The sequence below is a fragment of the Paramisgurnus dabryanus genome, chromosome 6, assembly GCF_030506205.2.
Source record: "Paramisgurnus dabryanus chromosome 6, PD_genome_1.1, whole genome shotgun sequence".
NCBI classification, from domain to species: domain Eukaryota; kingdom Metazoa; phylum Chordata; class Actinopteri; order Cypriniformes; family Cobitidae; genus Paramisgurnus; species Paramisgurnus dabryanus.
The window spans coordinates 21,987,060-22,014,068 of record NC_133342.1 but is presented as its reverse complement, the minus strand read 5'-3'; the positions used below and the strand labels follow the sequence as shown (position 1 = coordinate 22,014,068).

The 27,009-nt window shown below is 38.6% G+C and overlaps 1 protein-coding gene across 10 annotated transcripts in view; it reads right to left on the bottom strand.

The window, feature by feature from the left end:
* Window positions 1–27,009, bottom strand: part of arhgef4 (Rho guanine nucleotide exchange factor (GEF) 4) — an 85,689-nt gene that overhangs the window by 7,814 nt on the left and 50,866 nt on the right. For 7 of the 10 annotated variants that reach the window (XM_065276075.1, XM_065276074.1, XM_065276080.1 and 4 more), the window contains 3 exons: window positions 26,749–26,878; window positions 25,487–25,540; window positions 5,275–5,420 (listed from right to left, as the gene is read on the bottom strand). In XM_065276075.1, coding sequence (XP_065132147.1) covers window positions 5,275–5,420; window positions 25,487–25,540; window positions 26,749–26,878 — 330 coding nt within the window. Of the gene's footprint in view, window positions 1–887; window positions 2,354–5,274; window positions 5,421–22,102; window positions 22,654–25,486; window positions 25,541–26,748; window positions 26,879–27,009 lie in introns of those variants that run through there. The other 3 variants (XM_065276081.2, XM_065276082.1, XM_065276083.2) reach the window with 3 other exon arrangements.

Sequence of the window (27,009 nt, the reverse complement as noted above, 5' to 3'; positions counted from 1 at the left end):
ATGTGATGTACGACGGCGCTGCTGATGTAATAATAAAACATCCACACAGTATCATAACACTCAGCTCACTGTCCACGCGTCTGCTCGCAGTAATGGACAGCGAAGGCTGAATTTACACCCCCTGAATCCAAAGCGCTGCATTCTCATCACCACAGCTGTTGCCTAGCGACACTCCTCCATACGTTCCTATGTGCCTCCTCTTCACGGCCTGTGAGTTACAGCATCTTGGTTCGATCTGAGACTCTACCAGAAATAGACTTGGCATACAAGATGTCGTACAAATATTTAACAAAAACAAATGAAGGATGCTAATTAATCCGTAGATGACTGAGATTCATTTGTTTGTTAAATTACTTTTCTTGTGCTCAGCTGTGGCCATTATTGCAGTAAATACACAGGCAGGGAAAAGGGTGTAAGATGGTGCCATTCATTTATTATCAATTCTGTGCAATTAAACAAACTATGTCCCCACTTTGTCAATAGGCATATGAACATGTCTCTTTGTGGATTTAGTCATAAAACAAAGGTTGAAACAGGCCAAAACCATTAGATTATCAACAAGGGAGCCATTATATTTATTGTTGTCACTACTCAAAACATAGATACTTACAGATAGCCATCAACATTAAGCCTAAGCTTAAAATGAACAAATTAAGCCCTTCAGAGATTTCAACAACCGAAAACTGCCTTCATACTCTAAAAACCACACAACATCTAAAGAGTGACCCAAACCTCTTTTCACAAACCACTCAGAAGTCATTCACAGTATTACCACCATCTGACAAGCATGTAAATATTTAACACCATGCTGTCTCAGCATATTACTTCCCCCTTATTCACACACACACACACACACACACGCACACAGTCACTCCCATTCCAGTTACCTGCACTGTGATGTCTGCATCTTGAAAACCCATCCACGAGTGAGTGAGAGGGACTAACTTTCCCTCCTCCTCCTCCTCACCCCTCCCCTCTCGCACTTTTTCTTCACTGCGGCTGCGCTCTACTGGAAGGCCAGTAGAAACATCAGTACCACGTTGATGATGACCAGCAACATCATGATGACGAACACGACCAACTTCTGGGCCTCTGGGCTGAGGTTGCAACGTAACAGGAAGTGACTTAGGCCCTGCCGAGATGAGGTCCGCTGGCCTCCGCGAGCCATGGCGCCGGAGCCCCCCTTGCCTAGAGGTCTGCGAAGGATCGCGCGACAGCACACGGTTTCGCGTTCGGGTTCTGCTCGGTACTCTCCCTGAAGTGCGGTGGGAGTGGGAGCGTGAGGGGCGGTGGGAGCCTCCACGTCCACAGTTACCTGCTCACTTCCTTTTCGTGTCCCTCTCGCTCTTTTTGTCGCGCGCGCGCCCTCTCTTCCTCCTGGTTTCTTTCCCCGTGCGCTGCTGATGTCAGGAGCAGGGGTGGATGTGTCTCTCCGCCTCCATCTATTCGTCTCCTTTTTAATTTTCTCTCCGTCTCTCTCTTTCTCTGACCCCCGGTGTCTCTTCGCTTTGTCCTCGCGCTCGCTTTCCTCCGACAAGAACGCGCTGCTTAAATACGCGGCTGTGTTAACTCCCTTGGATTTGATTAGAGCACGTGAAAGCACATCTCTTTTGCGTTCTCATTTAAACCCGAGTGCAAGAAACGGACGCTCCATCTGTTCTTAGCGGCACTAGCAAAAACCATCCATCCATCCATCTCTCTGAATTGACTTCTGTTTTTCCTCCTATTTTTTTTCATCTTATCCTTTTTAGCCAATGAGGTGGCAGTGCTGCGGAGCGTATCCAGGATACCAGAGTAGCGGAGGCCGGCCTTAGAGGCAGCATCAGGAGCATTTCGGAGGGTGGGGGGAGGGTGGCGAGAGAATGCAGTGTAATACATCCTTTCTATCCCGTCATGACTCGAGCTGCTCATTGGCTGCACTGGCTGTCCGTCATACACACTTCCCGTCCGCATACAAGCACGTCCTGCCCGTTTTCTTAAGGCAGTGCTATGGTGACGGTAACGCAGCTTGAGATATTAATTAAAGACTGTGATGTTCAAAACAGCTCTCGAGCTTTTTATTTCCTGACCCAGGCTGATGTTGGATTAAGGCAGTCATCCTCACACGCCTTTTCCCCGTACATCCATTTGTGCAGAGCTAATGGGATTAGTAAAGGCCTCTGATTCCCTTAACCTGCTGTCTCTCTTTTACTCATGTCCTATGCACACTGTCATACAGCATGATACTAGTTTTAAAGGGCACATATTATGCAAAATCCACTGTTATATTGTGTTTGACATAAATGTGTGTTGCAGTGTGTGATCACAACAACCTTTAATAAAAAACACCATCTCTTTTTTAATCCCCATTAAACCAAAGCAATCTCATTAGATATGCTGTTTTAACGCTCTTATTAATGTGATGTCACACTGATAAAGCCCTGCCTATGGCCACTGGTTAGTTTTATCCAAAAGCTTTTCTAAATGTGTTTGTTAGCACGTTGTTTACTATTTTCTGAGACAAGAAGCACTCGCTGTCTGTTAGTAAGTGAGGAAAGGCAGTACAGCTCATTTGCATTTAAAGGTACACACATTAAAACAGTGTTTTTTGCTCCCTTCCCAAATAGGGGCATTTTGGACATGCTATAACCAATGATCTGTGGGGTATTTCGATAGGGACTCAAAAATCTGTTTCTGTGGCTAAATAGGTATTAATGTAAAATTACAGAAAAAACTGTATTTTTGTATTACGGAAAATTTCTGTAATTTATTGTGCCGTTATTTTACTGTATTTTTGCGGCACACCAGCTCCCGGAATTTTACAGTTTCTATATCGGTTCTATTTTTTACAGTGCGCATTGTTTTATCATAAGCATCACAAAGGTCATGGGTTTGATCCCCAGGGGAACACATTTATGGCGCTTTTCCATTGCATAGTACCCCACGGTTTGTGTCTATGTAGTACCCAATATTTTTTAGAACCACCTCGGTCGGGGTTCCAAGCGACCCGAGCTGATTTCAAAACGTTGATGCGAAAACACTGTAGATCACTGTCTGAGAGAATCGTCACTACCACCATTATAGGTATAATGTAAAAGATTAGCTTTACCTTCATGCTAGCTTGCGCTGTCTCAAGTAAACCTGTTGTCATCTGTGCTTTGCTGTACGTTCCCAAACTCCTTCTTAGCGATGAAAAACATCCACAGGTTGAGAATCAGGAAAACCATAATAAGTTTTTCCAGACTTTCAGTTTATGGCGACACATTTGCGAAGCGCATGCCACATTTATGCTTAAATGCAACTTAAATGAAGCTCAGCGGAGCGAGTTGACTGGCGCCACGTATGTTTGTAAAGAAACTGTCATGTGAGAAAGAGTTATTGATAAACGCGATGTGCAAACATCTATTTGTGGTGATCAATTTTAAATTTGTATGGGATAAATAAATGTATGGAAATGTACAACAAGGCTCTCACTTGTATGATGTCACAGCAGTAGGCAGGGCAAATATAACCACATGCCTATAATCCCTCCCACTCCGAAGTGATACTAAACGCGATGGAAAAGCTAATCAAACCAAAGTGAGATGAGCTGACTCGACCTGACCCAAACCGTTGGGTACTATGCAATGGAAAAGAGCCATTAGAGACGGACAAATGCATGTTTGAGCTGTCTTGATTAAAACAAATATCCTGCACTGACATATCTTGACATATATAAGTGCCATTGTTTTGTCTCAAGATGCACACCAATAATGCACACCAATAATGTTTTTTTCCAATTCAATGCACTATAAGTTGCTTTAAATAAAAGCGTTTGTCAAATACATAAATGTAAATATGTCATAAGTTCTTATATAATGTAAATGTATGGAATTTTTTCATGTAATGCAGTTGTTCTCAAACTGGGGGCGTGGCATTAATTTATCATAAATTCTGTGCAATTAAACAGAATTTTCAGCACCATGTCGATTTTTCGAGTGTTTTATGTCATGTATTTGCTTTGGGGGGGGCAAAGGTGCAGCGCACCGAAAAGTTAGAAAACCACTGATCTAATGTATCATATGGCAGGCAAAAATCAAGTCTGAAACTTAAGGCTTTTGATTGTTAAAAACACACGTCCTCAATAAACAACAATATTTGACATATGCATCATTCATCTGTGACCCTGTCTGTCAAATGCAGGATAAAGTCTTATCATTATGAGATTAGGAGCAGCTAAGTTTGATTTCAATAATTCAATAAAACAGAATTTTCTTTATATTATGTAGGATCATTTTAATATCCCATAAATCAGCAAAAAATGAATTTAGCTAGGTTTTCACAGACTGTGTCACATCAGTGTTTATTAAAGGCTTATTCAGGTGTTTGTTCAAATCCATAGCTCCCTTGCAAAACAATGACACTTGACCTGTCTTGCAATGGCCTCATCAGTTTGTTTCAGAGCCCCTTATCAGGACAAAAATAATAAAAACAACAGCATCAGCACAAAGCTTGTGTGCAGCTCTGTGCACATCGGGCTCCCCGCGGCTTTGATTAGATTTTTCTGCTGTTTCTCACTGAAACTCTGACTGCATTTACTGTACATTGCTCTGCAACGATACAAAACAGTCATAAATCATACTCTGACACACTGCATATTTCCTAACCAGAGGCTGAAAATGTTTTACATAATAGCATCTTCCTACGGCACAAAGTCATCTTCAGTCATGTAAAAGATAATGGGAGAAGAAGAGTGGTAGCAGGTCACTCTGCTGGTCTCAGGCCTCAGGATAGAAACTGATGGATTCAAATGGTAATTTACTCTCTCAGATACAAAAACAATGGCTACGTCCACACAGCAGCAACATACAGTTTCCCTTTCCTTATGAATCCTAGCTACACTACCAGCTGAAAGTTTTGGATCAATTGCCACTGAATGCAGAGAACAATATTCTCTCTAAGATAAATGTAAACTATACTAGCAGTAAAGAGTTTACAAGGACTTGACTGATAAAGAACCAGGGTTGTAACAATCTTAAAAACATTTTATTCTGAAAACAAGCAGTCTAGTTAAATGTCAATTCTCAAGTCAATTAAATTTGTTATCACTGTCAGAATAAAAAAAATTATATCCCTACTTGTCACTGGGGCAGTACCCTATCAAAAAGTACATCTTTGCACTTAGAGGTACATATTGATACCAAAGAGTACATATTAGTACCTCAAAGGAACATATTTTTAGTCCTTCAATAGACAAAGTAACAGGTACTATCTGTAAATATAAGCAAACTGTAAAAATCAGGTTGTATGTCCAACCTCATTTATGGCTAGCTGTTCTCCTCCTCCTCCCGGGTGTCCGAAACGGTTGGAGGAGCTGCGAAAATCATTGTACAGGTCATCTTCACTCCCCACCTCATCAGCGAGGCCAGACTTATCCTGTGATCCATCCGTTATCACCAAAGCTGAAAAATAAACACAAAACTCAATGTCTCCAATACTTTAACCTTTGGGATATAGGGCAGTTTCCCAGACAGGAATTATCCTAGTTGCAGACTAAATTGCATGTTTGAGCTGCCTTATTTAAAAAACTACTTGAATGTCATAATATAATTAAGGCCTAGTCCTGGATTTATCTTAACCCTGTCTGGGAAACTGCCCCATAGAGTCTCGAAAGCAGAGTTTGCAAAAAATAAAGTTGAACTTTTCTTTTAGAGAAAATGTACAGTAAAAGTTATTAAGTCTAGAATTTAGACATTTTCACATCAACACTCCAGATTTAGCATGTGACATGTAACTGATCTCATGGTCTGCAGATGAGTCAACAAAGTTTACCACAGGGAGTGTAAGGTTACGCAATTGTTTCCCAGCCAGGAAACTGAATGACACCACTTGTATCATCAAAGTTGTATAAGCAAAGCTGATATACTGTATATAAAGGGCTCAGACGCAACAGCAGCTAAATGCAACCTACGTCAAAAAATTAGATAATGATGTTCGCATGTATTATACGGTCATTAAATACAATTGCATCAAATATACTTAATCCCAGCATCTGGGCATTTAGAAATACCGCTTTGTTGGCAGAATCCATTAAACACCACACCGATTTTTCAGCAAACTCCTCAAAGTTCAGAGAAGATGAAAAGATCATAGATCACATTCAAGCTTGGGTCCCTTGTGAGTACTTGAACCTGAATACGACTTAACACGAATGTGGCAGCCAGATGCATCACATTTTCAATATGCACTGGCGTGGCGCGTCTTGGACGATTTGAGGGTCGAGGACAGTTGAAATCAGGTCAACTTTACGATAATGAGCAATGACACGGTTCGGCGGCAACCAATCGGAAGGCAGAAACCAACAGAAGTCCTCCGCTTCAGAGGATTCCAGTGAATGGCCCTAATCTTCAGAGCGTCTACTAATATTTTTCTACACTCTTAAAACGAATGTGTTAAAATAACACATCTTGTGTCTAGTTAAGGACATCTAGTGTGTTGTCATTAACTTAACACATCTCTGTGTTATTTTTTGGAACAACACACTTTGTGTTGTTTTAACACATCTTGTGTTGTCCCTTCTATTTATTTGAACTCAAAATCACGAAATGACAAATAATGTGTTAAAAACAACACATAATGTGCTAAATAGTTTAACACAAAACAATGTGTTAACACAGTTCATATAAATAAAAGGGACAATACAAGATGTGTTTAAACAACACAAAGTGTGTTGTTCCAAAAATAACACAGTGGTGTTGTCCTTAACTAGGCACAAGATGTGTTTTTTAACACATTCGTTTTAAGAGTGTATAGTGTCGTTGGTAGGGCAGCCAGAGCATTTTTTTGACGCTCTTGCCGGTGGTGGTGTAAATGAACAGTTAGAGGGTTCTGCAGCGAAAGACAGTTAAATTTGTTAAATACTAAATAAATGACTGACATTTGTGAAAATAAGTAATTTCAATTACTGACTAATAACCTTTTCATTGCCATTAAAGTGAAATTACCGACTCTAAACATAAGAGACTGATAAAAAAAGACGCACTTCATATATAGATTGTTTTTACAAGGTGGATCAAAGTTGCTTAAAACGTGTGCCAAACTCAGGTGTTCAAGAAACACAAAATCCTGTGTCTAAGAGAAGATCCTAATAAAACTGCTTCATGGTCAACTTAGATTTGTCTGTCTTTGGTTGCATAGCTTGAAGCAAGATCTGTACTACTTCAGTCACATCTCATTCACAAACTGAGGCTATTTTGGGGATTTTCGCCTGGATTTGGCCTACCCAGTTTCAAAAGCTTCCCATAACCACATGCAGAGGTGCACATACAAAAGTTTGGTATCATTTTACAGGAAACCCTTTGAAATTACATAAAACACTGTTAAAAGTGCTAAACATGGTTGTATGTGTTGTCAGTTCTCTAATAAGCACAAAAATAAATAGGCGCTTTTTGATGTTTTTTTTCTAAAGTCTGTATTTAAAAGTGTATAACTCTGGCCCTGAGTGGTAACGAAACCTGCAGACAGTTTTGTTTGATTCCAGCAATTGCCAGCTTACAGAGGAAAAAGGAATTTTTTCTCTGTCATAATAAATGCAAAAGTTATTTTACTCCAACTGATGGGAGGACTAATACGCTTTTGGTATACAATTTCTGCCTAAAAACATTTGAAGTGCTCCCATAACCACATACAGTGGAATAAATGCAATATCTTTATATCATTTTGCAAAAATCCCTTTGAAGTTACATAAAAAGCTGTTGTTTGTGACAAATAGTGTTATTTATGTGGTTTTTCATATGCTAAAACACCAAATTTTCTTTTTTTATGTTGTAAATACTATCTTTGATAGTGTATAACTCTGGTTCTGTGTGCTCTAGCAGACTCATTTTACTGAAGTGTGCGAAAATACATTTTTCATATAAATATTAATTTTTTGTTTTCCACATATAATAAATAGCAAGGGATTAATTATGCACACAACCAAAGAAAATGCTGTGAATGGACTCATTGTTTAGAGTAGGACCTAAAATAAAAGATGGTGTATCATTTGTGGCTATATGTGCTATCTGAGGCAGTCCACACTCAAGTTTCCCATATGTTTACAAAAGACAATTTTTTACCTCATTATTCATTCGATGATTGTTAGATAGGTGATGATAATAGGACAAAAATAACGTTGCAGACTTATTCCTGAGACTGAGAGCTTTCATTTGATATAAGACTTGCCCATGTTTGTCATACTTGAAAAACATGAAATATATGAATATTAAAAGATATTAAAAAATATCGGGGGGGTGATGGTGTAAATTAATTGTAAATAACTTTCTTACAGTAAAAGATATGTCAAAGTGATGCATATCTGCAGAAAGTAGAGAGTCTAAGCTTTCAAACAGTATCTCATATGTGTTACTGGGTCCATGACAGACCATTACAAATTACAGGAATATTTTATATTAAGTCAAAATAAGATAATTCTGGACCCGGTACAGGGTCCACAGAGTTAAAGAAGTTAAATCACATCAAAGAAAGCCCTGGACAAAAAGGCACCATGTGACATTTTCTGCCTGGTATGATGGTATTAGTAAAAACTTTATTTTTAGTGCTCATAGAAGATACCACATAGCTGTTACTGGGTCAGACTGACTCTACTGTACAGTATATGACACATCACAGTCATGATATCACACTTTGTGACAAAGACAATAAAAACATGTTTCATTGCAATGTTCTAAATTCACTCTTTTGTGTAGAACATAATGAACTTTCTGCCTAATAACTGACAATAGGCTAAACTGTAGTAAATAACTGTTTAAAATGGGTATTGGCAACTGTGTGGTTACCAACAATCATCAAAATATGCTCTTTTGTGAACAGAAGAAAGAAACTCGTTCAGATGTAAAACAACATGAGAGTGAGTAAATGATGACAGAATTTTCATTTTTTGGTGAACTATCCCTTTAACACATTCTCAGTGTGGCCGGTCCCAACAGAGCAAGTGTTTGATGTTATAAAGGTACCAGACAGAGTCTATTTGCTGGGTGGCTTCTTCACAGACACCACTGCTGTTATTTATTATTGCGCAGTGGACCGGTGAGGAAGAGCCGACCTGGCTGCCACAAGCCTGTCTCATTTATAATGAATGGATGAGAGAAATGGAGATAGTCTCATATTTACACCTCAGAGAGAACCTTTGTATAGACACTAATGCATTAGAAGACTGTGAAATATATGTAAACAAGTAAAATAAATTGCATTTGTTAACTGAATGTAATAAAATGACTTTTTCAATTCAAGTAGATGAGGGCACATTCACTGTAATCTTTGATTCTGCAATGTTACTGCAATGTAACTATTAGGTGATGTAAATGCAGATTTATTTTTATTACAACGTAAACTGCTGGTATGTGTGAAAAAGTATGTAATTATTTTATATTCTATGTAGGTTAATTGGGAAAGCTTGTAAATTGATTAGCGAGATGGAAGAATCAAATGGGCCTGATTTGTTTATCAGGCGCTCGGCTCAGTGTGTGGCCTAAAGCAAAGAGTGACACAGCAGCACATTAATGCATTTGACAGAGATAAGCATTTCCAGGGCAGCATGATTTTAAATAGAGTCAGAGCTGAAAGTCAGACGGTCACAGTGGGGTAACCTAAACAATCCTGTCTAGAACTGCCCCTCTACTTCCCTAAATCTGAGGTGTTAATGTGTTAGTAATGCTTTCTGTCGTAACATTAGTTAAATAACTACGTTAGTGAACAGGAATTAACATGATGAAAACTTTAACAGCCCTTTGTTAACCTTAATCTTCTAGTCATCATCTAGTTAATGTTAATCTTTTAAATGAAAAAATTGTATATGTTTAAATTAGTTAATGTACAAAAGAACTAACATGAAAAGACAATTAATAGTATTAAGTAACAATAAGAAGATTAATAAATGTTATGTTCATATTGTTCATTTCTTAGTTAATTGGTAACACTTTTCAATTAGGCTGTATTAGTAAACATTAGTAAAAGCATTAACATAAACAAACAATATAATTTTTCAACATATATTAATTCCTGTTCATGTCAGTTAATGTCAATACAGTTATTCATGTTAGTTCATGGTGCATGAATTAATTTGAAGTGTTACAACGCGATTTTATAAATGTATTAGTAAATGCTAAAATGAACATGAACTCAGATTAATTAAAGGGGCAATGAATCGGCTATTTGTATTGTTCTATACAGTTGTGTGATGTTTACTTATGGCATTTGCATAGTTTTTACATTCAAAAACATCTAAAGTAATAAGTAATTGGCCATTTGGTACCCTGTGGCCGGTTGCATAAACATAGCCGTGACGTTAAGACTGCGTCTTAAGAATGATTTTGACTAACTAGCAATTAGTTAGGGCTAATCAGTCTTATTATTTGGATTTAAATTAGACCAATCTATCTTTCTATGTAACATACTTAAAACAGTTATGATCAGTCTTGAAGAAAAAAATTCATGACTAACTTTTATGACTAGTCTTAAAGTTTTATGCAACTGGGTTTTGAGACTCGAGAAATGATCTGTTTTAATGGGCGGGCCACATCGAAGACCTGGAAGTAAGTGCCCACTGCAATGATTGGATAGCTTCATTCCCTCTCATTACATGCGGGCAACTGTTTTGAAAACCTTAAATGTGGAAAAATATCAGCTGAACACATATATGTTCGAGCCACAAAAGGTTCTGGGTGCTAGATCAGGACATGTCAAGCGATCTCTAACAAAGCAACAGTGACACATAGTAACTTACTAAAATGTTTTACTCACATAAAACTGCTGTGCCATTCCTGTCAGATCCAATATTGATGGAACAGCATTGCTTTTTAATTACAGTCTTTCTGCAAATCCAGCATCAACTTGAGGCTTCTTTACAAATGAATCCGTGGTACAATGAAGTAAACAAACACTCTGTTTTCCACACGAAAGCTGAAACTTCATTAAAAACAAACTTCAACCACGCATTCCTAATGTTAGGTTTCCAGGGAAGGAAATACAGCAACTGTGTTCTTCCGCAAGGCATGTTTGCTGCTTAGACGCTGCATATGATTTGCCTTGCACCACGTGTTATTTTCCTACACGTGAACCAGTGGGCGGGGCTACAAAACTTGCAGGACGTTATAGACCCTTTTACAGCCCACGCGATCAATTAGCCTGCGCGAGCATTTCGGCAACGGAAGTGGTGTTGTTCCCCAGTGTTTCTAACGTGTTAGCAACTCAGAAAGTTTATTAAAACGATTTCCCAGCATCAAAATTTCCCTGGTTGTTGTGTTTGGTTGCACTAATATAATATACTAATATACGTATATATGTATCGGGCAACTTTATATTTGGCCATCTGCTAACGTCTTCTATCCACTCGACTATAGTACATGGATCTGGTAGCTGTGTTAAAAATGCTGGTAAAGTCAACTTTTTAAAATAACTTTGTCTGTGTTGCTTCACTGCTGATTCTTGCCATACTTCCATTGCCAAAATTAATTTTTATGTTAATCTACAATAGCCAGATTATCCACTAAATGCCGCAATTAAAGGAACAGTACGTAGGATTATGGCCAAAACTGGTATTGCAATCACAAAATGACAACATAAACATCAGTAGAGGGCTGCAACTCCACTTTTTAAATGACAATATCCTGGCCAGACAACTGTTGTCAGTGATATAAGTATTTGAAATGAAAATGATTTCCTAATGTCTAGTGACATATCAGGGCCATTTTATGATTAATTGATATACATTTCTGACATACTGTTCCTTTAACCAATTTATGAAAAAACTGTAAGCCAAAACGTTATTTACTAATTTTAAACTCTGTGTATGTTTTGATAATTATTTTGAATCTGATCTCTAAGCAGAGAAAAAAATAGAGATAGGATGAAACGTTTTTTTCCCATTTAGTTTGTTTGTTTGTCTGTTTGTCTGAAAGTAGAGGGCTATGTTCTTTCATTTGATAAATTTGTATGCTTATATATTTTAGAAGAAAATTTTCCTGGAAGGCATTTTGTAAAACTTTTGTGAAAATCTAACCCTAACTTTTCAGAAAAATGTCTGGTGGGGAATAAGTTAATGCTGTTGAAGTTTTGTTCATCATTAGTTTATGTTAGCTAATCATCAACTACTTGTTAACAACTACAACCTTATTCTAATGTGTTACTGTAATGCTGCCTTTTGATTGAAAGCAGGACAGTGCTAGGGTTTCATTTTTTTTTTATATTAAGATTCTTGTCTTAGGAGTCTTAAGAAGTTCTTTTGCAGACCTGAAATAGGTGTTTGATGCTGAAATTATTCAGTAAACTGACAGTTTAAAGTCTAAATTACTTGAAGTGTTACCATATAAATAATGATCCTGTCTTAATTTTTGACTGATGAATACATCCTTTTACATCACATAACTCTTTTTTGTTACATATTTATATTTGTATACAATTTATTGCAATTCACAAAATTGCTTTCCAACTGTATACCAGACATAAATAAGGATAAAATCCTCAAAATCACTACAGTATATAGCCTGTTTCACACAGTAGTTCTGGTAAAATACCATAAATTTACCAGAATGAATTTACCAGTAAATACAAAAATGTGCTGTTCACACATGCAGTGACGTTCCGTCTTTTTACCAGTAAGACATCATTCACACATCAGTATCAAAATACCGGTAAACTCGGAGAGAAAGCGGAAGTTACCTGTGTCGCGCGGCCGCCGAGCTCCGTCCGTGTCGTATTTGTAAACAATGGCGAGTTATGACTTAATATCCACGGTCCGTATTTTGTTGTTTTCACATCTGTGGCAAACGGTCGCGAAGTTGCTCGTGACAAAACAAATTGCGTTAGGCGGCGTCAAACGGAACCTGCGTTTGGAAATTAGGCTTCACAGATGGTGTGCTAAGGACGTCAGCAATATAGCAAATGGATGGTAAGCTGTTTTAAACAACTTTGGTGAAGAAATGTGGATGTTCACAATTGACAATTGTGAAAAGCGCTATATAAATAAAATTGAATTGAATTGAATGTTAACTTCAGGTGTGCTTGAATTTTAAGCAGCATGTCTGTGGAAACGAATGTAAACAGTGCGGGGGTAAACGCGTCATCTGTATAAAAAACTTTCTGATTGGCCCGAGCTGTCAGCGCGGTCTGACGTCATCCATTCTAAATGCCGGTAATCCTATATTTTTCGTTCACACATAGCGCTTACCGGTAAATTACTGGTAATCTTACAACCTGTCTTACTGGTAAATTGGGAGCACTGATTTACCGGAAAGGTTCTGTTCACACATGACATGTTAACTGCAATTTACCAGTAAATTACCAGTAAAGACTGTATGTGTGAAAGGGACTTATGTGTTTACTCGTGCATTTTTTTTTCTGGTTAACTAGGTTAGGGCACCATGAACACACACACACACACACACACACACATATATACATGCACACAATTCGTGATCTGTTGAGGATAATTTAGAAGATCAAACAGGCAGGACTGTAAAAGCGCACTGACCTGCTTCATCGTACTGTAAGTTTACATCCTCAGATAAAGTTGCCCCACTTTTTCAAATTTACTTCTGAGCTATGCAGACCCTGACTTCGACTCAGTTTAATCCACATGCACTTTAAGGATTAAGGATATAACTTCCATTATAATAGTCATCAAAATGTAGGAACGCATTAAAAGCAGAGTAACAGAAGCCCAGTAGATTAGACTGAAGGTTAAATATCTAGAAAATGTATGTGCAATTTCACTTCAGCATTTTTAAGTAACATATGAAAAATGTTTGTTTCAACAATTTACTTTACTAAAAGAATTCAAGTTTTTAATAATTTTTTACTACAAGTCTCAAATCTCATGTTGCATGTTTATATGTTGCAACTTACTGTTATAATAAGCCATATAATAGGAGTTTCCTTAATAAGCCATACTTATTGAAAGTACATAATGTCTTCCTTTTCAATACCAAACACCTTAACAAATAATATTTGTTCATTTCCAGTAAATTCAAGAAATATCAAGCAAGATGTTTTTCTTTCTGTGAATGCCCACGCAATAGGAAATGTATCATTGTTTTCCTCATAGTAAATTAATGTTTAATTAAGTTTTGGATGCACGTTTCGGTACTTTAGGGCATAGTTTACCCAGAAATGAAAATTCTGTCATCATTTACTCATCTTCAAGTAGCTTATTATATAATAAAGCAGTAAGCAGGAGCACCACTGGCTTCCAAAATAGGAAAAGAAAATACTATGCAGGTCAATAGTGCCCAAAAACTGTTTAGTTACAAAAATATCTTTCTTTGCGTTCAGCAGAAAAAAAAATGAATGTATACAGGTTAAGAACAACATTGAGGGTGAGTCAAAGATGCCAAAATTTTTGGTTGAACTATCCCTTTAAATACATCTTGAGTTCAACTCTCAGTTGGGCCAGTGAACAAGACACAAGCATAGACATTTCACTGTTCCTGACATTGCATCAATGCAATAAAATCTCAAAGCTTATTGAAATAAATCTATATTTATCACACTCTTTTCCCAAAAGAAATACAGTAGATTAATGTACATCTTTACTGCGTGTGGGTACAACAGAATAAAGCATAGCAGGTAAAGAGTTGGTTTAGAAATGGGCTTAGAGTGGCAAAGAGATGAAAGCAGATCTATACCCAAAGGGCCCATCTAGAAAAACTCATAAGCTTATTTTCACATGACTGACTTTGTTTTAACACTTCAACAGTGTCCTAAAGTGTCAGTGTCAAAATGTTGAACAAACGAAATGTATCAAATCTCTACTGTATTATTAGGATATGTACACTCTTAAAACAGATGTGTTAAAGACAACACAATCAGTGTTAGTTCAGGGACAACACAACTAATGTGTTGTCCCAGAATAAACACATCTCTGTGTTATAATTGAACATATCCTTTCTAAGAGTGTGCCAAGATGGTGACGGCAGACTCCGGAAACTACTGGCTTAAAAAAATGCTCTTCAGAAACCTACGGGTGACGTCATGGACATAATGTCCATAATTTTAAAGTCTATGGTTTAAAGCAGAACTGAAAAAATACACAGGTCAGATTGCTTAATGTGTGGGTAAAGGAAAAAAATGTGTAAAAAGCTAAGCAAGCACTGAATGTATGCTGATACTTGCACATATAACACAATATGAGCAAAACTTCTGCTAGTCTGGGCACATGAAACAGATGTTCTGAGTCAAGTCTACTTTCTAGTGGAGAGCTTAAACGGGCTGGAGCAGTCAATAAAAACTACAGAAACAGAAAACTGTGCTTGTGACAGCTTTTTAAAAGTTTTGATAGTAGTTAATGAATGTTGTGTTATAATAATGTTATGAAAATAATGAAGTTAGCTAATCAGTAGCTATAGATAAGCAGGCATGATGAAGAGTCATCATAAGAGCCTATGACTATAATAGACAGATAGTGTGTGAATTACAGATAAGATCCACACTGGGAAATCAGACATTCCTTGAGTATCAGAGATGAGACACCAGGCCCTGTGAGTGACCTTAAAAAGTATTACACTCACTCAACACCAAAGTCATCAGACAAATGTGTCTGAGGTGGACCTCACACTCAAAGTAATTTATATGATAAAATCATCACTGAGTTCTTATGATTAGTTTACTTATTAGCTAAATATCAGAATTTATTAACTGTATTAGTTGGCTATGTAATAACTTAATTTATGGCTCCATTTATCCCTTTTACATTTAGATAACTGCGATAGACATGGTCATAATCTCTGATATAAATTAATTGTACAGCCCTAATAAATTATTATAAATGAACTAGTAGAAGAATTGTTAACTGTGGTTAATATAAATAAATAAAATCCAATTATTACATATGAAATTGCATTTTAAAAAGCAATACTTTTTTACAAAAACCTCAGTAACTCTGTAACTTTTTTAGTCTGGAAAATTAACAACAGCGTTCCAGATGTTTTTCTTATTCTGTTTCAGACGCAACACACATGCTCACACTTAATTTTAGTTAAGCAAAGTACTACAAAGTAGCCGGAAATTAGACTTAAAAGAAATCTTCTTGGTAGATAAAGCAATATAAGGGAAAGTGAGCGTATAGATGGAGCAGGCCGTGCCTAGCACAGCACAGCCGTGGACACCCACTGGTATGTCTTGAGGGACCGATAAGCACTAAAGACAGGCACATGCCGTCTACTGACAAATTAAGGCTGCATATTCCTCACTTTAAGCTGAAAAGGTCTATGTCAAGAATACTGACATGCACTTAGGTTCCATAGATAGTTTGATGGAGTCCAGACAGTGTGACGCTGGGGGAGGAATTCTGGGTGAAGTGTTGGTCAGACAGAAAACAGAGGGGTCATGGGTAAAGAGGATTTATCTGATTTTGTCTTCTCACTGCGTAAAAAGGCTAGCTGACTATATTAATTGATCATTTGCTAGATATCATCAAGATTTGCCCCACATATTTTTTTGGTGCTCACAGCTTTACAATACAGGAGGTATTAAAGTATGTTAAAATGTATTATACTAAAGCATCAGCCAAATTGTTTAGTATCTGAAAACATAATCACCAAAAAACTTCGAGACTCAACAGAATGGAATTGCAAAAATAATGCTGCTTTCAAACAAGTTCCCTGCCATTATTTAAGCAAGCTGATATTCTTGCCTTTATATTCACACCATTAAAGGAAAACACCACCGTTTTTCAATATTTTGCTATGTTCTTACCTCAACTTCAACAAATTAATACATACCTATATTTTTTCAATGCGTGCACTTAATCTTTGTACAGCGACTTGTAAAACTTAGTTTGGAGTACTTCAACCTCGGTTTGAAGTAATATTGATGGAAGTTTGAGTGAGAGGGGGAGTAGTCAGGAGTGATGATGTTACTGCGCACCACGGTCGAAGTGTTGCAAACTAAGTGCTCTTCCGCCATACAATATAGTTCCCATTTTTTATCCACTTAAAAATTCGCAACGTTTTATTTTGTGCCACCATACTTACTGGTGTAACTACTCATGTAACCGTCTTTAAATACACTCTCAGAAATAAAGGTACAAACTGTACTTTTTCTGTCACTGGGGCTTTACCCTTTCAAAAAGTACAGCTTTGCACCTAAGGATTTCATTTTAGTACCTCAGAAGTACATACTGGGACCAAAGAGAGCTTATTAGTACCTCAAAAATACATATTAGTATCTCAAAGGTACATACTGGTACTAAATGTTTACATATCTGTACCTAATGGTCCATACAATTACCTTTTCAAGGTTGCTGCCCCACTGACAGCTAGGGTACATATTTTGACTTTTTTCTAACAATGTAGGTCCTTAAGGTACGGTAATCTACCCAAAATTGTATTCTGTTTTGTATTCCTGTAAAGGTACCAAACGGAAACTTAGGGTACAGCCCCAGTGACAGAAAAGGTACAGTTTTGTACCTTTATTTCTGACAGTGTAGGGAAAACATGGAAGTGTTTGGTGGCTTCTAAATTCATCCCTGTTTGGATCTTAAGGAATGAATGGGGCTAGGCTAAATGCTAACACATTCATGCTGCGATGTACAAAGATTAAGTGCACAGACTAAAAAAAAGATAGGTATGTATTAATTTGTCTAAGTTGAGGTAAGAACATAGTAAAATATTGAAAAACTGTGGTGTTTTCCTTTAAGGTTAGCATTATGGTTGCAATCATGTTAAAATTATCAGGAAGCTCAATCTCCTGATAGTGTTTACACTTTTCATTGAAATCAACATGCAGTATAAAGATGTCTCTACGCCTTCGACTAAGGTATTATTTTAATATTTCAATACTTTATCTTTAATAAACAAACATATAATTTTATCAGTAATAGCCTTGAATTCTGTGAAAATCTGATGGACTTTATATGGCTTTCTAGATTGTAGGTCACATACATTTCTTAAAACTATATAAACAGTAGATTCATATGAACGCTTTTCTTTTCCAACCAGCAAAACATCCACCCTGACCCTCTTTTAACTTCTGATTTATGACATACTGATATCAATGCCACACATGTTTGTGAGAGTAATCTGTCTAGATTAATACTAACCCTGAGAACAGGATGAAAGTTTATTCAAAGACCCAAACGGAGGAATGTCTAAAATGTCTCCACGAGGAAATGAAAATATGCTGATATCTCCCTCTATCCAGTGACTATTAAGTATGGAATTAGGGTTGGGAACCTGACATCCTGCCTACAAAGAAATCACTTAGTATAGAAGTATAGAAGTAAAACACCTGTCTTCCCAAAACATATACCAATCCTAATATGGCATCTTCTCTCTTAACAATTTATAGCATGCAGAAAAAGGCTGAATTTGAGGTGTTTGGTTTGACAAAGTGGAATCTGTTTAAGTGCCAAGCTGAGGCGTTCACACAATGGAGAGAATTTCTCTGCTCAGTGTTGTGGTACATTGTTGCCGTGTAGGCATCACTTCATTGTCGCTGTACAGTTACCGGCACTGTACAATTACACAGCAGTGCCATTTCACCCACAGCAAAACACCATGGTAAACTTAGCAACTGTGTCACAGTGCAAACTTGCAAACACTGGGTAGAGCAACAGTGATGACAAAATTCCGATACTATTGGGCAAAATGTCAGTCTGATATCTGTTACTACATTGTTGAAGTTCCACAAAAAAAGAAATACCCTTCTGTTTACTGTACACTATGGTTCTTTTAAACCATTAATGACATGGAAACCAGGGGAATCATCACATAGCAGATTTGAATATTTTAAAAATATGAGTGCATCTCCTACACCTGCCTTGATGCTAGAAGTTGCTAAGCCATGGTTAATGTCTTTTAGTGCATTGCTATGTGGTTCCCTCAGTGTAGTAAAAGTGATGGCTACCCTTACAAGTAAGGGATAATGTATAGGCAACCGGGTGGTATCGCAGAAAAAAGCCCAGACAATGTGATCAGGACCTGACACGAAGCAAAGGTCTTGTATCACACTGAAGGGGCTTATTTTGCGATAACAACCGGCTGCCTGTACATTGTCCTGCTTATTACATGGATATTTACTTCATAAGTACTGTAAGAAACATTAAATATTGATTTGAAATATTTTATTTGCTAATTTTTAATAATTGCAGCCCTTTTGAGAGGTAAACCCATTTACGTAAGACATTTGAATGTCACGAAAACGCTATTTGGTTTAATCATAAACAAATATAATGTCATATATGTTATTAAAAGACATATTTATATTTAATTTTGGGTAATATTAAACTCACTCTGTCAAAATGATTTGCTGCATCCGGGTTGTTATTAGCATTAAGTGGTCGTTATATGGAAATAACAAACCGGCAAATGTCGCAACCGGCCAATCAGAATCGAGCATTTCAACGAGCTGTGTAATAAGAATCACTAATTAAACACTGTTCTCAAAACAGCCATATAAACACCTAAAAAATATTCTTCAATAGAGTCTTCTTTTGCTAAAGAAACTTAATTTTTAGGAATACATGGTGATATGCTGGATAATCTATTCAGAGACTTAACACTCACACCAGGTCTTGTCAAACACAATCTCTTCACTTTTGTTCTGTATACCACAAACCAAAAAAAGCATGGTTGGTTGACTAGTGCTGCATGCTTGAAGTTCATGTAAAAAGGTGTGAATGAAACACCATCTGTCTGATTGCCATCAGCTTTGATAATGCCTGACTGGGTTAGCACGTCTTCACAAGCTGAAGACACCCTATTCTGTATGCACATTAACTGGATTAGCACCTAAACTGATGGATTATGAAAAACAGAAAGGCATCGCCTATTGAGTGTGGCACATTTAATTAAATTAATTCTGTTTTGAGATGAGTAAAATTCATTTATGAGGATTAGCCAACAATTGTTCAAGTAATGACTAATTCAGCTGGTCTCCATCACTCGACCCAGCTCTCGCCGGGAGGTCACAAGATTCCACCCTAAGATGAAATGAACCCCGAGAGAAAACATGGACAGCAGCACATCTGCTCTTATTCCAGAGTGGAAACTTAAGACTTTAATGAAAATGCTTTTGAGAAGAACTGAGACTTTCTATTTCTAGCTCAGAAACGAGTGAGGGTGCATTTCATATTGAAAGCAGAAGACGGGAGGATTTGCAGAAGCGCGGCGTGTTGATGGGTGGCGGTGACATATCCTGTAAGACGGTTTACACTGCGTACAGCCTTTTTTGCGCTGCAACTGACACCTGCAGCCGCTCTACGTGTGTTTACCATCGGCCCACCCTGCACCTCTCTCAAAAGCCCCTTAAGCCCATCAAATGTGTCAAGTTCCAAGTATGCAAGATGAAAAGAAACAAGAATGTTATGAAACATACTGCACAATCAAATATGTGACACTGCCTGTAAAAAAACCCAAGGTAAAGTCTCTTTTTAACATTAAATCATCTTACAAAATGTAAAGAACTTTTTTTGTGAATATAATCTTGAAATCTTTAATATTTACTGACTGAAAAGATTTAAATTAAAGTGAAAGCAAACTTTGATGCTCATAATTAGATAGTGAGACTTTAGCCTGGATATCACAGACAGGGTCACATAATCACAGATTCAGGAATATTTAATAATAATAATAATAAGATTCTGTGTCGATTTTTAGCCGAATGTCATTCTGAACCTAGAACTGCAGTAGAATAAAGCTATGAGACAGAATTTTAATTTTGGAGATCCAGTCAGGCTTGAACTTCCTGTGTAGGATGTACCAATCCTAGGAGATGTCAAAAAACTCCCTTGAGATTCTCCTTATTTGACCTATCTCTCATGTGCTTGAACGTTTTGAAATGTTTCTCACGTGTCAGTATTTTCTCCACTGTTCTGTGATCAGCTCCGAACAGTGTATGAGTGCTATAATGAGGTCAGTGGACCGTGACGAGGTGACAGCCCTGTTTGAAATGTCTGTAGCCATTGCCTCCGGCGCACAGTGGACCATTTATTTCTCTCTATCAGAGGAAAAGTCACATCCCATCTCTCATAAGACAACGCAGAAAATGAGAAAAACATCCAAATTACAGCTGACGTGGGTAGCCATGGCCGTTTGTGACATCAGTGCTACCTTGGCTGATGGTCATTGGCTTGTCTGTCACCATGCCAACCCTGAGAGAAGATAATGAGAGCAAAATACTGCTCAAAATCTACAGTAATATCAGCTCACTCGTTTTGCACAGTTGTACTATACAGGTACTGATGCACGGAAGTATTAATGAAACATCCCTTACTGCAAAGAAAGATAAAGAAAGGTGCTTTATTTATAGTAGGGAAACTTAAGAATCTGTGTTAATCAATATATCAGCTCCATTCAATGAGGCAAACAGGGATTTTAAGAGCCGTGTTGGTTTACCCCACAAATACGTTGTGCTGAATATTAAGGTACAGCTCACATACTGTATATAGGCTACATTATTTAATACTAGCATTGTGTTGTCAAGCTTAATGCATGGTAATTTTGCACTGACATTATTTCCTTCGAGGGTCTATGTGTACCTGTGAACGCAAGGAATGCTGTCACATCGCTAGGAATGGTTTGCTCCTAAGCAATCCATCTACATTGTGAACACACACGCTCACTTGACAGAGCCTTCCACAACATTACCACTTAACCAATTACGATCCAGTAAGACTATTGATCAATACACGACATCCGTAACAGTAATGCAATAATGCGAGCAGGATGCAGACAGTAGAAACAGTGGTGGCACATCTTCGTTCATTCAGCTGTAAAACATCGTTTTCATCTGGATTGCCATAGCACCAAACTAACCTGCCTTCAAAGTATCTGGATCTATACATAGAGCATGCAAACGGCAGACATGAAGCCTATTAGTCTGATACACAAAATCAAACTCCTGTTGCTTTGACACGCTAAACGCAGAAACACAAGAAACACCATGTGTTTACATTTGCATAGAGACAGTAGCTCTTTCAGATACCTCCTTTTGGCCGAAGACAATGCCACCACATAAACCGAAAGGCTGCGATACAATGAACAAGAGCCGTCACAAAAACCTTTCAGAAGGATAATGTCACCATTCCACGACAGCGTCATGTCAAGCCCGAAGTACAACTCCAGCAAACCACAAACTGCTTATGTCTTACCATTGGTGGAGTGAAGGCTCTCCAGACTCCAGTAATGGGACATGACCCCTCGCAACGCCTTAACCCCTCCAGTCAGTCCCAGAGCGGGGCTGCAGTCTGACTCGGAGCCAGGTGACTGCACTGAAATGCCCCTGCCGCTGCTGTCACTGATGCAGCCCCCTCCTGCCAGCGGGACGCCCACCTCACCGGCACTGTGCTGCGTGCGCATGTGGCCGCACACCAACAGGGAGGAGGGTGGTGTCGCTTCGGCAGGTGGTAGGTTTGAGCGCGTTGCGCGTGTCTCCGAGCTTGTGTCAGCTGCCGAGCTCTCAGCCTCGCCTGCGATGCAGCTTCAGCCCTCTTCTCTCATTCTTTAGCCGCTTACCACCTCTTTTACTTTTACTCTTGGATGCACGGTCTCAAAAAGCTCACTCCTTTAGACGCCCAGACACACAATCAGGCTTCTCGCTCTCGTCCTCTCTCTCTCTCTCTCGCACACACATTCACACACGCAGTCAGTGGCTGGCATCACCGGGGATCCTTTGAGGGGAGAAGGACTCGTATGACTCATGGCTCAATGTGAAATGCTCATTCTGGCACTGAAAGGGACCGCCTTTCTCCTCCCCCTCAGTCCCCCCTTGAGCTCCCCTTCCTCTACTGTTAAAGCCAAGCTGTTTTGTAAACCAAAAGACAGCGCTTGGAGAGTGTACTAGCGATGTAGAGGGTTGCAAACACCTTCTAAGAATTTAACCCATAATTAGCTGACATCATGCTAATGATGAGACCAAAAATGTGCACTGTTTTCATCTGGCAAAAGCATTGGGGTGGATGAAGACAGCACATTGAACTGGTGGTAAAACATGCAATTCCATGAAAATGGACTGAATCTCTGGAGACTTTGAATAGAAAGGAATGCGGTTTATATGGGGGCTTTCTCATCCGACTCAAATTTGAGAATATTGACATGTTCTGACCTTTGCAGCTGCAACTACATTTTATATAACTGCAAACTGGATCCAGATCAAACATAAAACTCAGGGGGAACATTCCTCACATTCTTGTGTATGACAGATCCAATCTTTGACTGGTTTAGATCACACACACTTTAAAATGCAATTGGTAAAATGCAAGTAAAAACACAACGTTATGGTTAAAGTGGTGGTAAACCAACTGTTTTTGAAGGTTTGATTGTGCTTATGGGGTGCATTGTAACGTGTTCATGCTTAGTTAAAAAAATCTTTATCCTACACCGCTGTTTCCATTCTTCTAAAAACAGGCAATTGAGTTCCTGGGTCTCTGAAGCCCCTCCTTCAGAAATACCAAAGTCCTTTTGAGGAAGTCGTGTCACTGCGCCACAATATTTGCAACGCCTCCAGGTCTTGTTAGAACAAGATCTGTCGATTCTCTGCATGCACAAAGTCCCTCCGCCAGAGAATTTAATTTTTTTATTAGGGGTTAACGTTTGGCTCTTTTACCTGGGAGGTGGGACTAGAGCGGCCATCAATCTAGATGTTATCTCCCACATTCATATCAATATCAGACAATTAATATTAAGTATCTTTGGAAATACACAATATGCTCAGATTGGTTAGCTGATACATTTTGTTGTGATCCGCTTACCACACTCCGCACGTCCTTTGAAAACGTCACCCACCTTCCCTTAATGGGTAGTTCCATGGTGTCCGGTGTATTGTAAACAATGGTGTCAGTATTGACTAATCAATTCTAGCCCAAATCAGACACCAGAACTATGAGCCCACTACCAAAACAAACCATAGCTTAACTACTGTACAGTGACCAAACAAAACACAGAACCATGTATAGCATGCCAGTAGCTATAGGAGCATGTGAGTAAACACTACATAAAAAGAATAATTTACACTGATCACACAAACGCCAACAAACACCAACATCTGAAGTCCGCTGGTGGGATTAAAAAGAATTTTGCAGGTGTTTGTAGGCAGTTGTCAGATAATGGCGCACCCATATCATCCAAACCAAGCCCCAGCATAATTGTCCCCTCTTCCTACTGTCAGGAATGGGAAGGACAGAACCCAAATGCAGACAGCTCTCAACCAAAAGACTTTTATTATATAACAAAAACACCCTCGAGGGGGTAAACAAGGCAAGAATTAAATAATAACAAACAGGGCAAAACGAGACTCCTGACCATGACACACAAGACACACAATGATCCGGCACAGGACATCACACACAGTGGCTTTAAATAGGGAAGAACTAAACTAGGGAACGAGGACACACAGGTGAAGGGCGTAACTTAATAATGAATAATAAGAAGGAAACAAGGGGGCGGGGTCAAGACTTAAGAGAGGAGAGAACGAGGTACACAAAACAAACATAGGCCACGTGACTCTCCACACAAGACAACAGTGAGGGCTGCCATGACCCTGCCACATGAAACACATAAAAGACATGCAGGGCTGACAGGATCATGACACCTACTCCCCCAGATGCACATACTCACACTGTACTTTTATCGATCCGAGCCCAGGCTCGCTTTCGGCATTAGCATGCGATTGTTTTGAACAAAGCAGAAAGTAAAGCGCTGTCTTAACACTGGAACCCATCGTAATGTTAAGTCTGTGTTTTTTATTTAGCCCTCTCACATGCTTATCATATTGGTTAATTGACCTGTCGCGTGTGCAGCGCAGACATTTGCGTAACCCTGCTGCGAGCATCATAAGATTTTAACGAAGGCAGATGACACGTCCTGTCCAGGATTTCAGGTGCGTCTTCCAGGAGTTGTATTTGTCAACCGCATACATCATAGAGGATTATTATGATTATTACAGAAAAGCAACCGTTACATTTTAAGGCAAGAATGAAACTACGACTGTATGTCTTATGTTTTTAACTGAATGGCATATCAGTCAACAAATACGACTTCCGGAAGACGCACCAAAATCCTGTCCAGGACGCATCCGGGAAGAATGGCACATATCGTCACCCTATCCATGCTACAACATAAAAAGAAGCTCAACATGGCCTCACCCCCTTTGTAGCATGTTCCTGGGGGCAGGATTTGTGTACATTTTGGAGTTCATGATATCGCTAACCCTAGAAGAAGCTCACTGTAGTTTATTCAGCCGTTCGTTTGTAGTTTATGAGGAGCGATTTCTGTTGAAGCAAATATCTCCCTTTGCAGCTTTGTAACATTGCAGATGTTGTTTATGTTCAAACACACTAACTTGAGTTTGACATTTAAATCATAATCAAGGACCCCTTTAAATCAACAATTATCCAGCATGTGTTGCAAATATGTTTGCGACAAATTCAAGCTATAAAATCAGTTTAAAACATCTTGAATGCACTACATTATGCTTGGAATAACAAGTCTGACAGTGAAATGTAAATGTTATAAAAGTGTGGAAAGCTTAAACTCACCCAGAGGGGTGACCCGTCTGTTTGCCTCCTGTGCTGGTGTAGTGAGATTTGATTCTGTGGAGAGCAGCATGTATCTGTGTTAGTTTCTCGAAAGAAGTGATGTTTGATTTCAAAATACAAACTAAGGACTCAAGTTATACATTTGCATAACTGTTATAAGCATGCTGACAGGCTAGAAGTAGTGTATGGAAAGGTCGTAGAGTGGGCATGATGTCAGAAAAGGGGCAAAATGAGATCGTTGTGTCCTTCTTTCATATGCATCTATTTTACATAATACAAAAGCATAAGCAAAACAAACAAAGCATGTCATGGAAACATGGAAGAATTTAGATTTAAAGGAGTCTCAAAAGCACACTTCAATATAAATTGGCCCAGTATTAGTCACAGTATTATAAGTTGATGATCATAGAAATATAATGCTTATAAAAGCAGGCAAACAAAACAGTCAAACCAAGGTCAGACAAAACCTATTTAATAGTCTAGACAATGTACTAAGTTTTCTTAAATGAAAGTCTTCTTTTTTGAAAGTGTGTGTTGGGGGCCTGTATATTAATGCCAGGTCTACCTTTGAGCTCAAAGGGAGTACGAGTGTCAGTGTGGGAAAGAAAGAGAGAGAGAGAGAGAGAGAGAGAGAGAGAGAGAGAGAGAGAGAGAGAGAGAGAGCGAGAGAGAGAGCGAGAGAGAGAGAGAGGCCTGGCGCCAGTGAGTGGGTGAGAAATAATCAGCAGGATTGTTTGGTAAAGGAGAGAGGATCAGCGCTGGGGGCTCCTGAGCTCCACACTCCATGCATTATTGCACAAAGATAGCCTCTGTGCTCCTACTACATGCACAGATGACTGAATAAAGCTTCATCTTAAGACTGCCTGTAGGTGGAGGACCTTGGTGAACACATCTCATCTCAGATCTCTTTTTGTTTGGAACTGTAGCCTTGCAAAGGCATTCTCAGTTGAATGTCAAAGTATCTAAACATAAACGAGACAACCTTTGATAATGAGAGACTAAACATTTACATCAAAGACCTCGGTAAGTCTCTGGGTTCCAACTGTTACAACGCAACCATAAATAACTCACCAGAGGTTATCAAAGGTTGTAGTATGAAGGCAACCGTTGCCCCCTGGAGGACATTAACAAAATCATCCACTCCTAAAGCAACTGTTATGGGTCTTAAAGATAAGATTCAGGAAGTCAATACTGTGTCCTATAATAAAGGGTTGTGTTGCAGTGGCTTAATGTATAGCAGGTTTAAACCGTGTGTTCCTTACCTGAAGATGACACACGATGAGGCCAGCCCAAGCAGTCTAATCCAGTGGGTGTGCTTTGGGAGAAGAAGTGATCCTTGAGGGTGATGGAGGGGAACTGCTCAGGAGAGACCAGAGAAAGCCTAGTGCGCACCTATGGAAGAGTGAACAGTCACAAAAAGATTTACTACATATTGTGTTTTCTATATAAAATCATCCTACAGTACATGTGAAAATATAACCTTGATATTTTTTAATATTGACTAAGGTCAAAGATTGAAATCT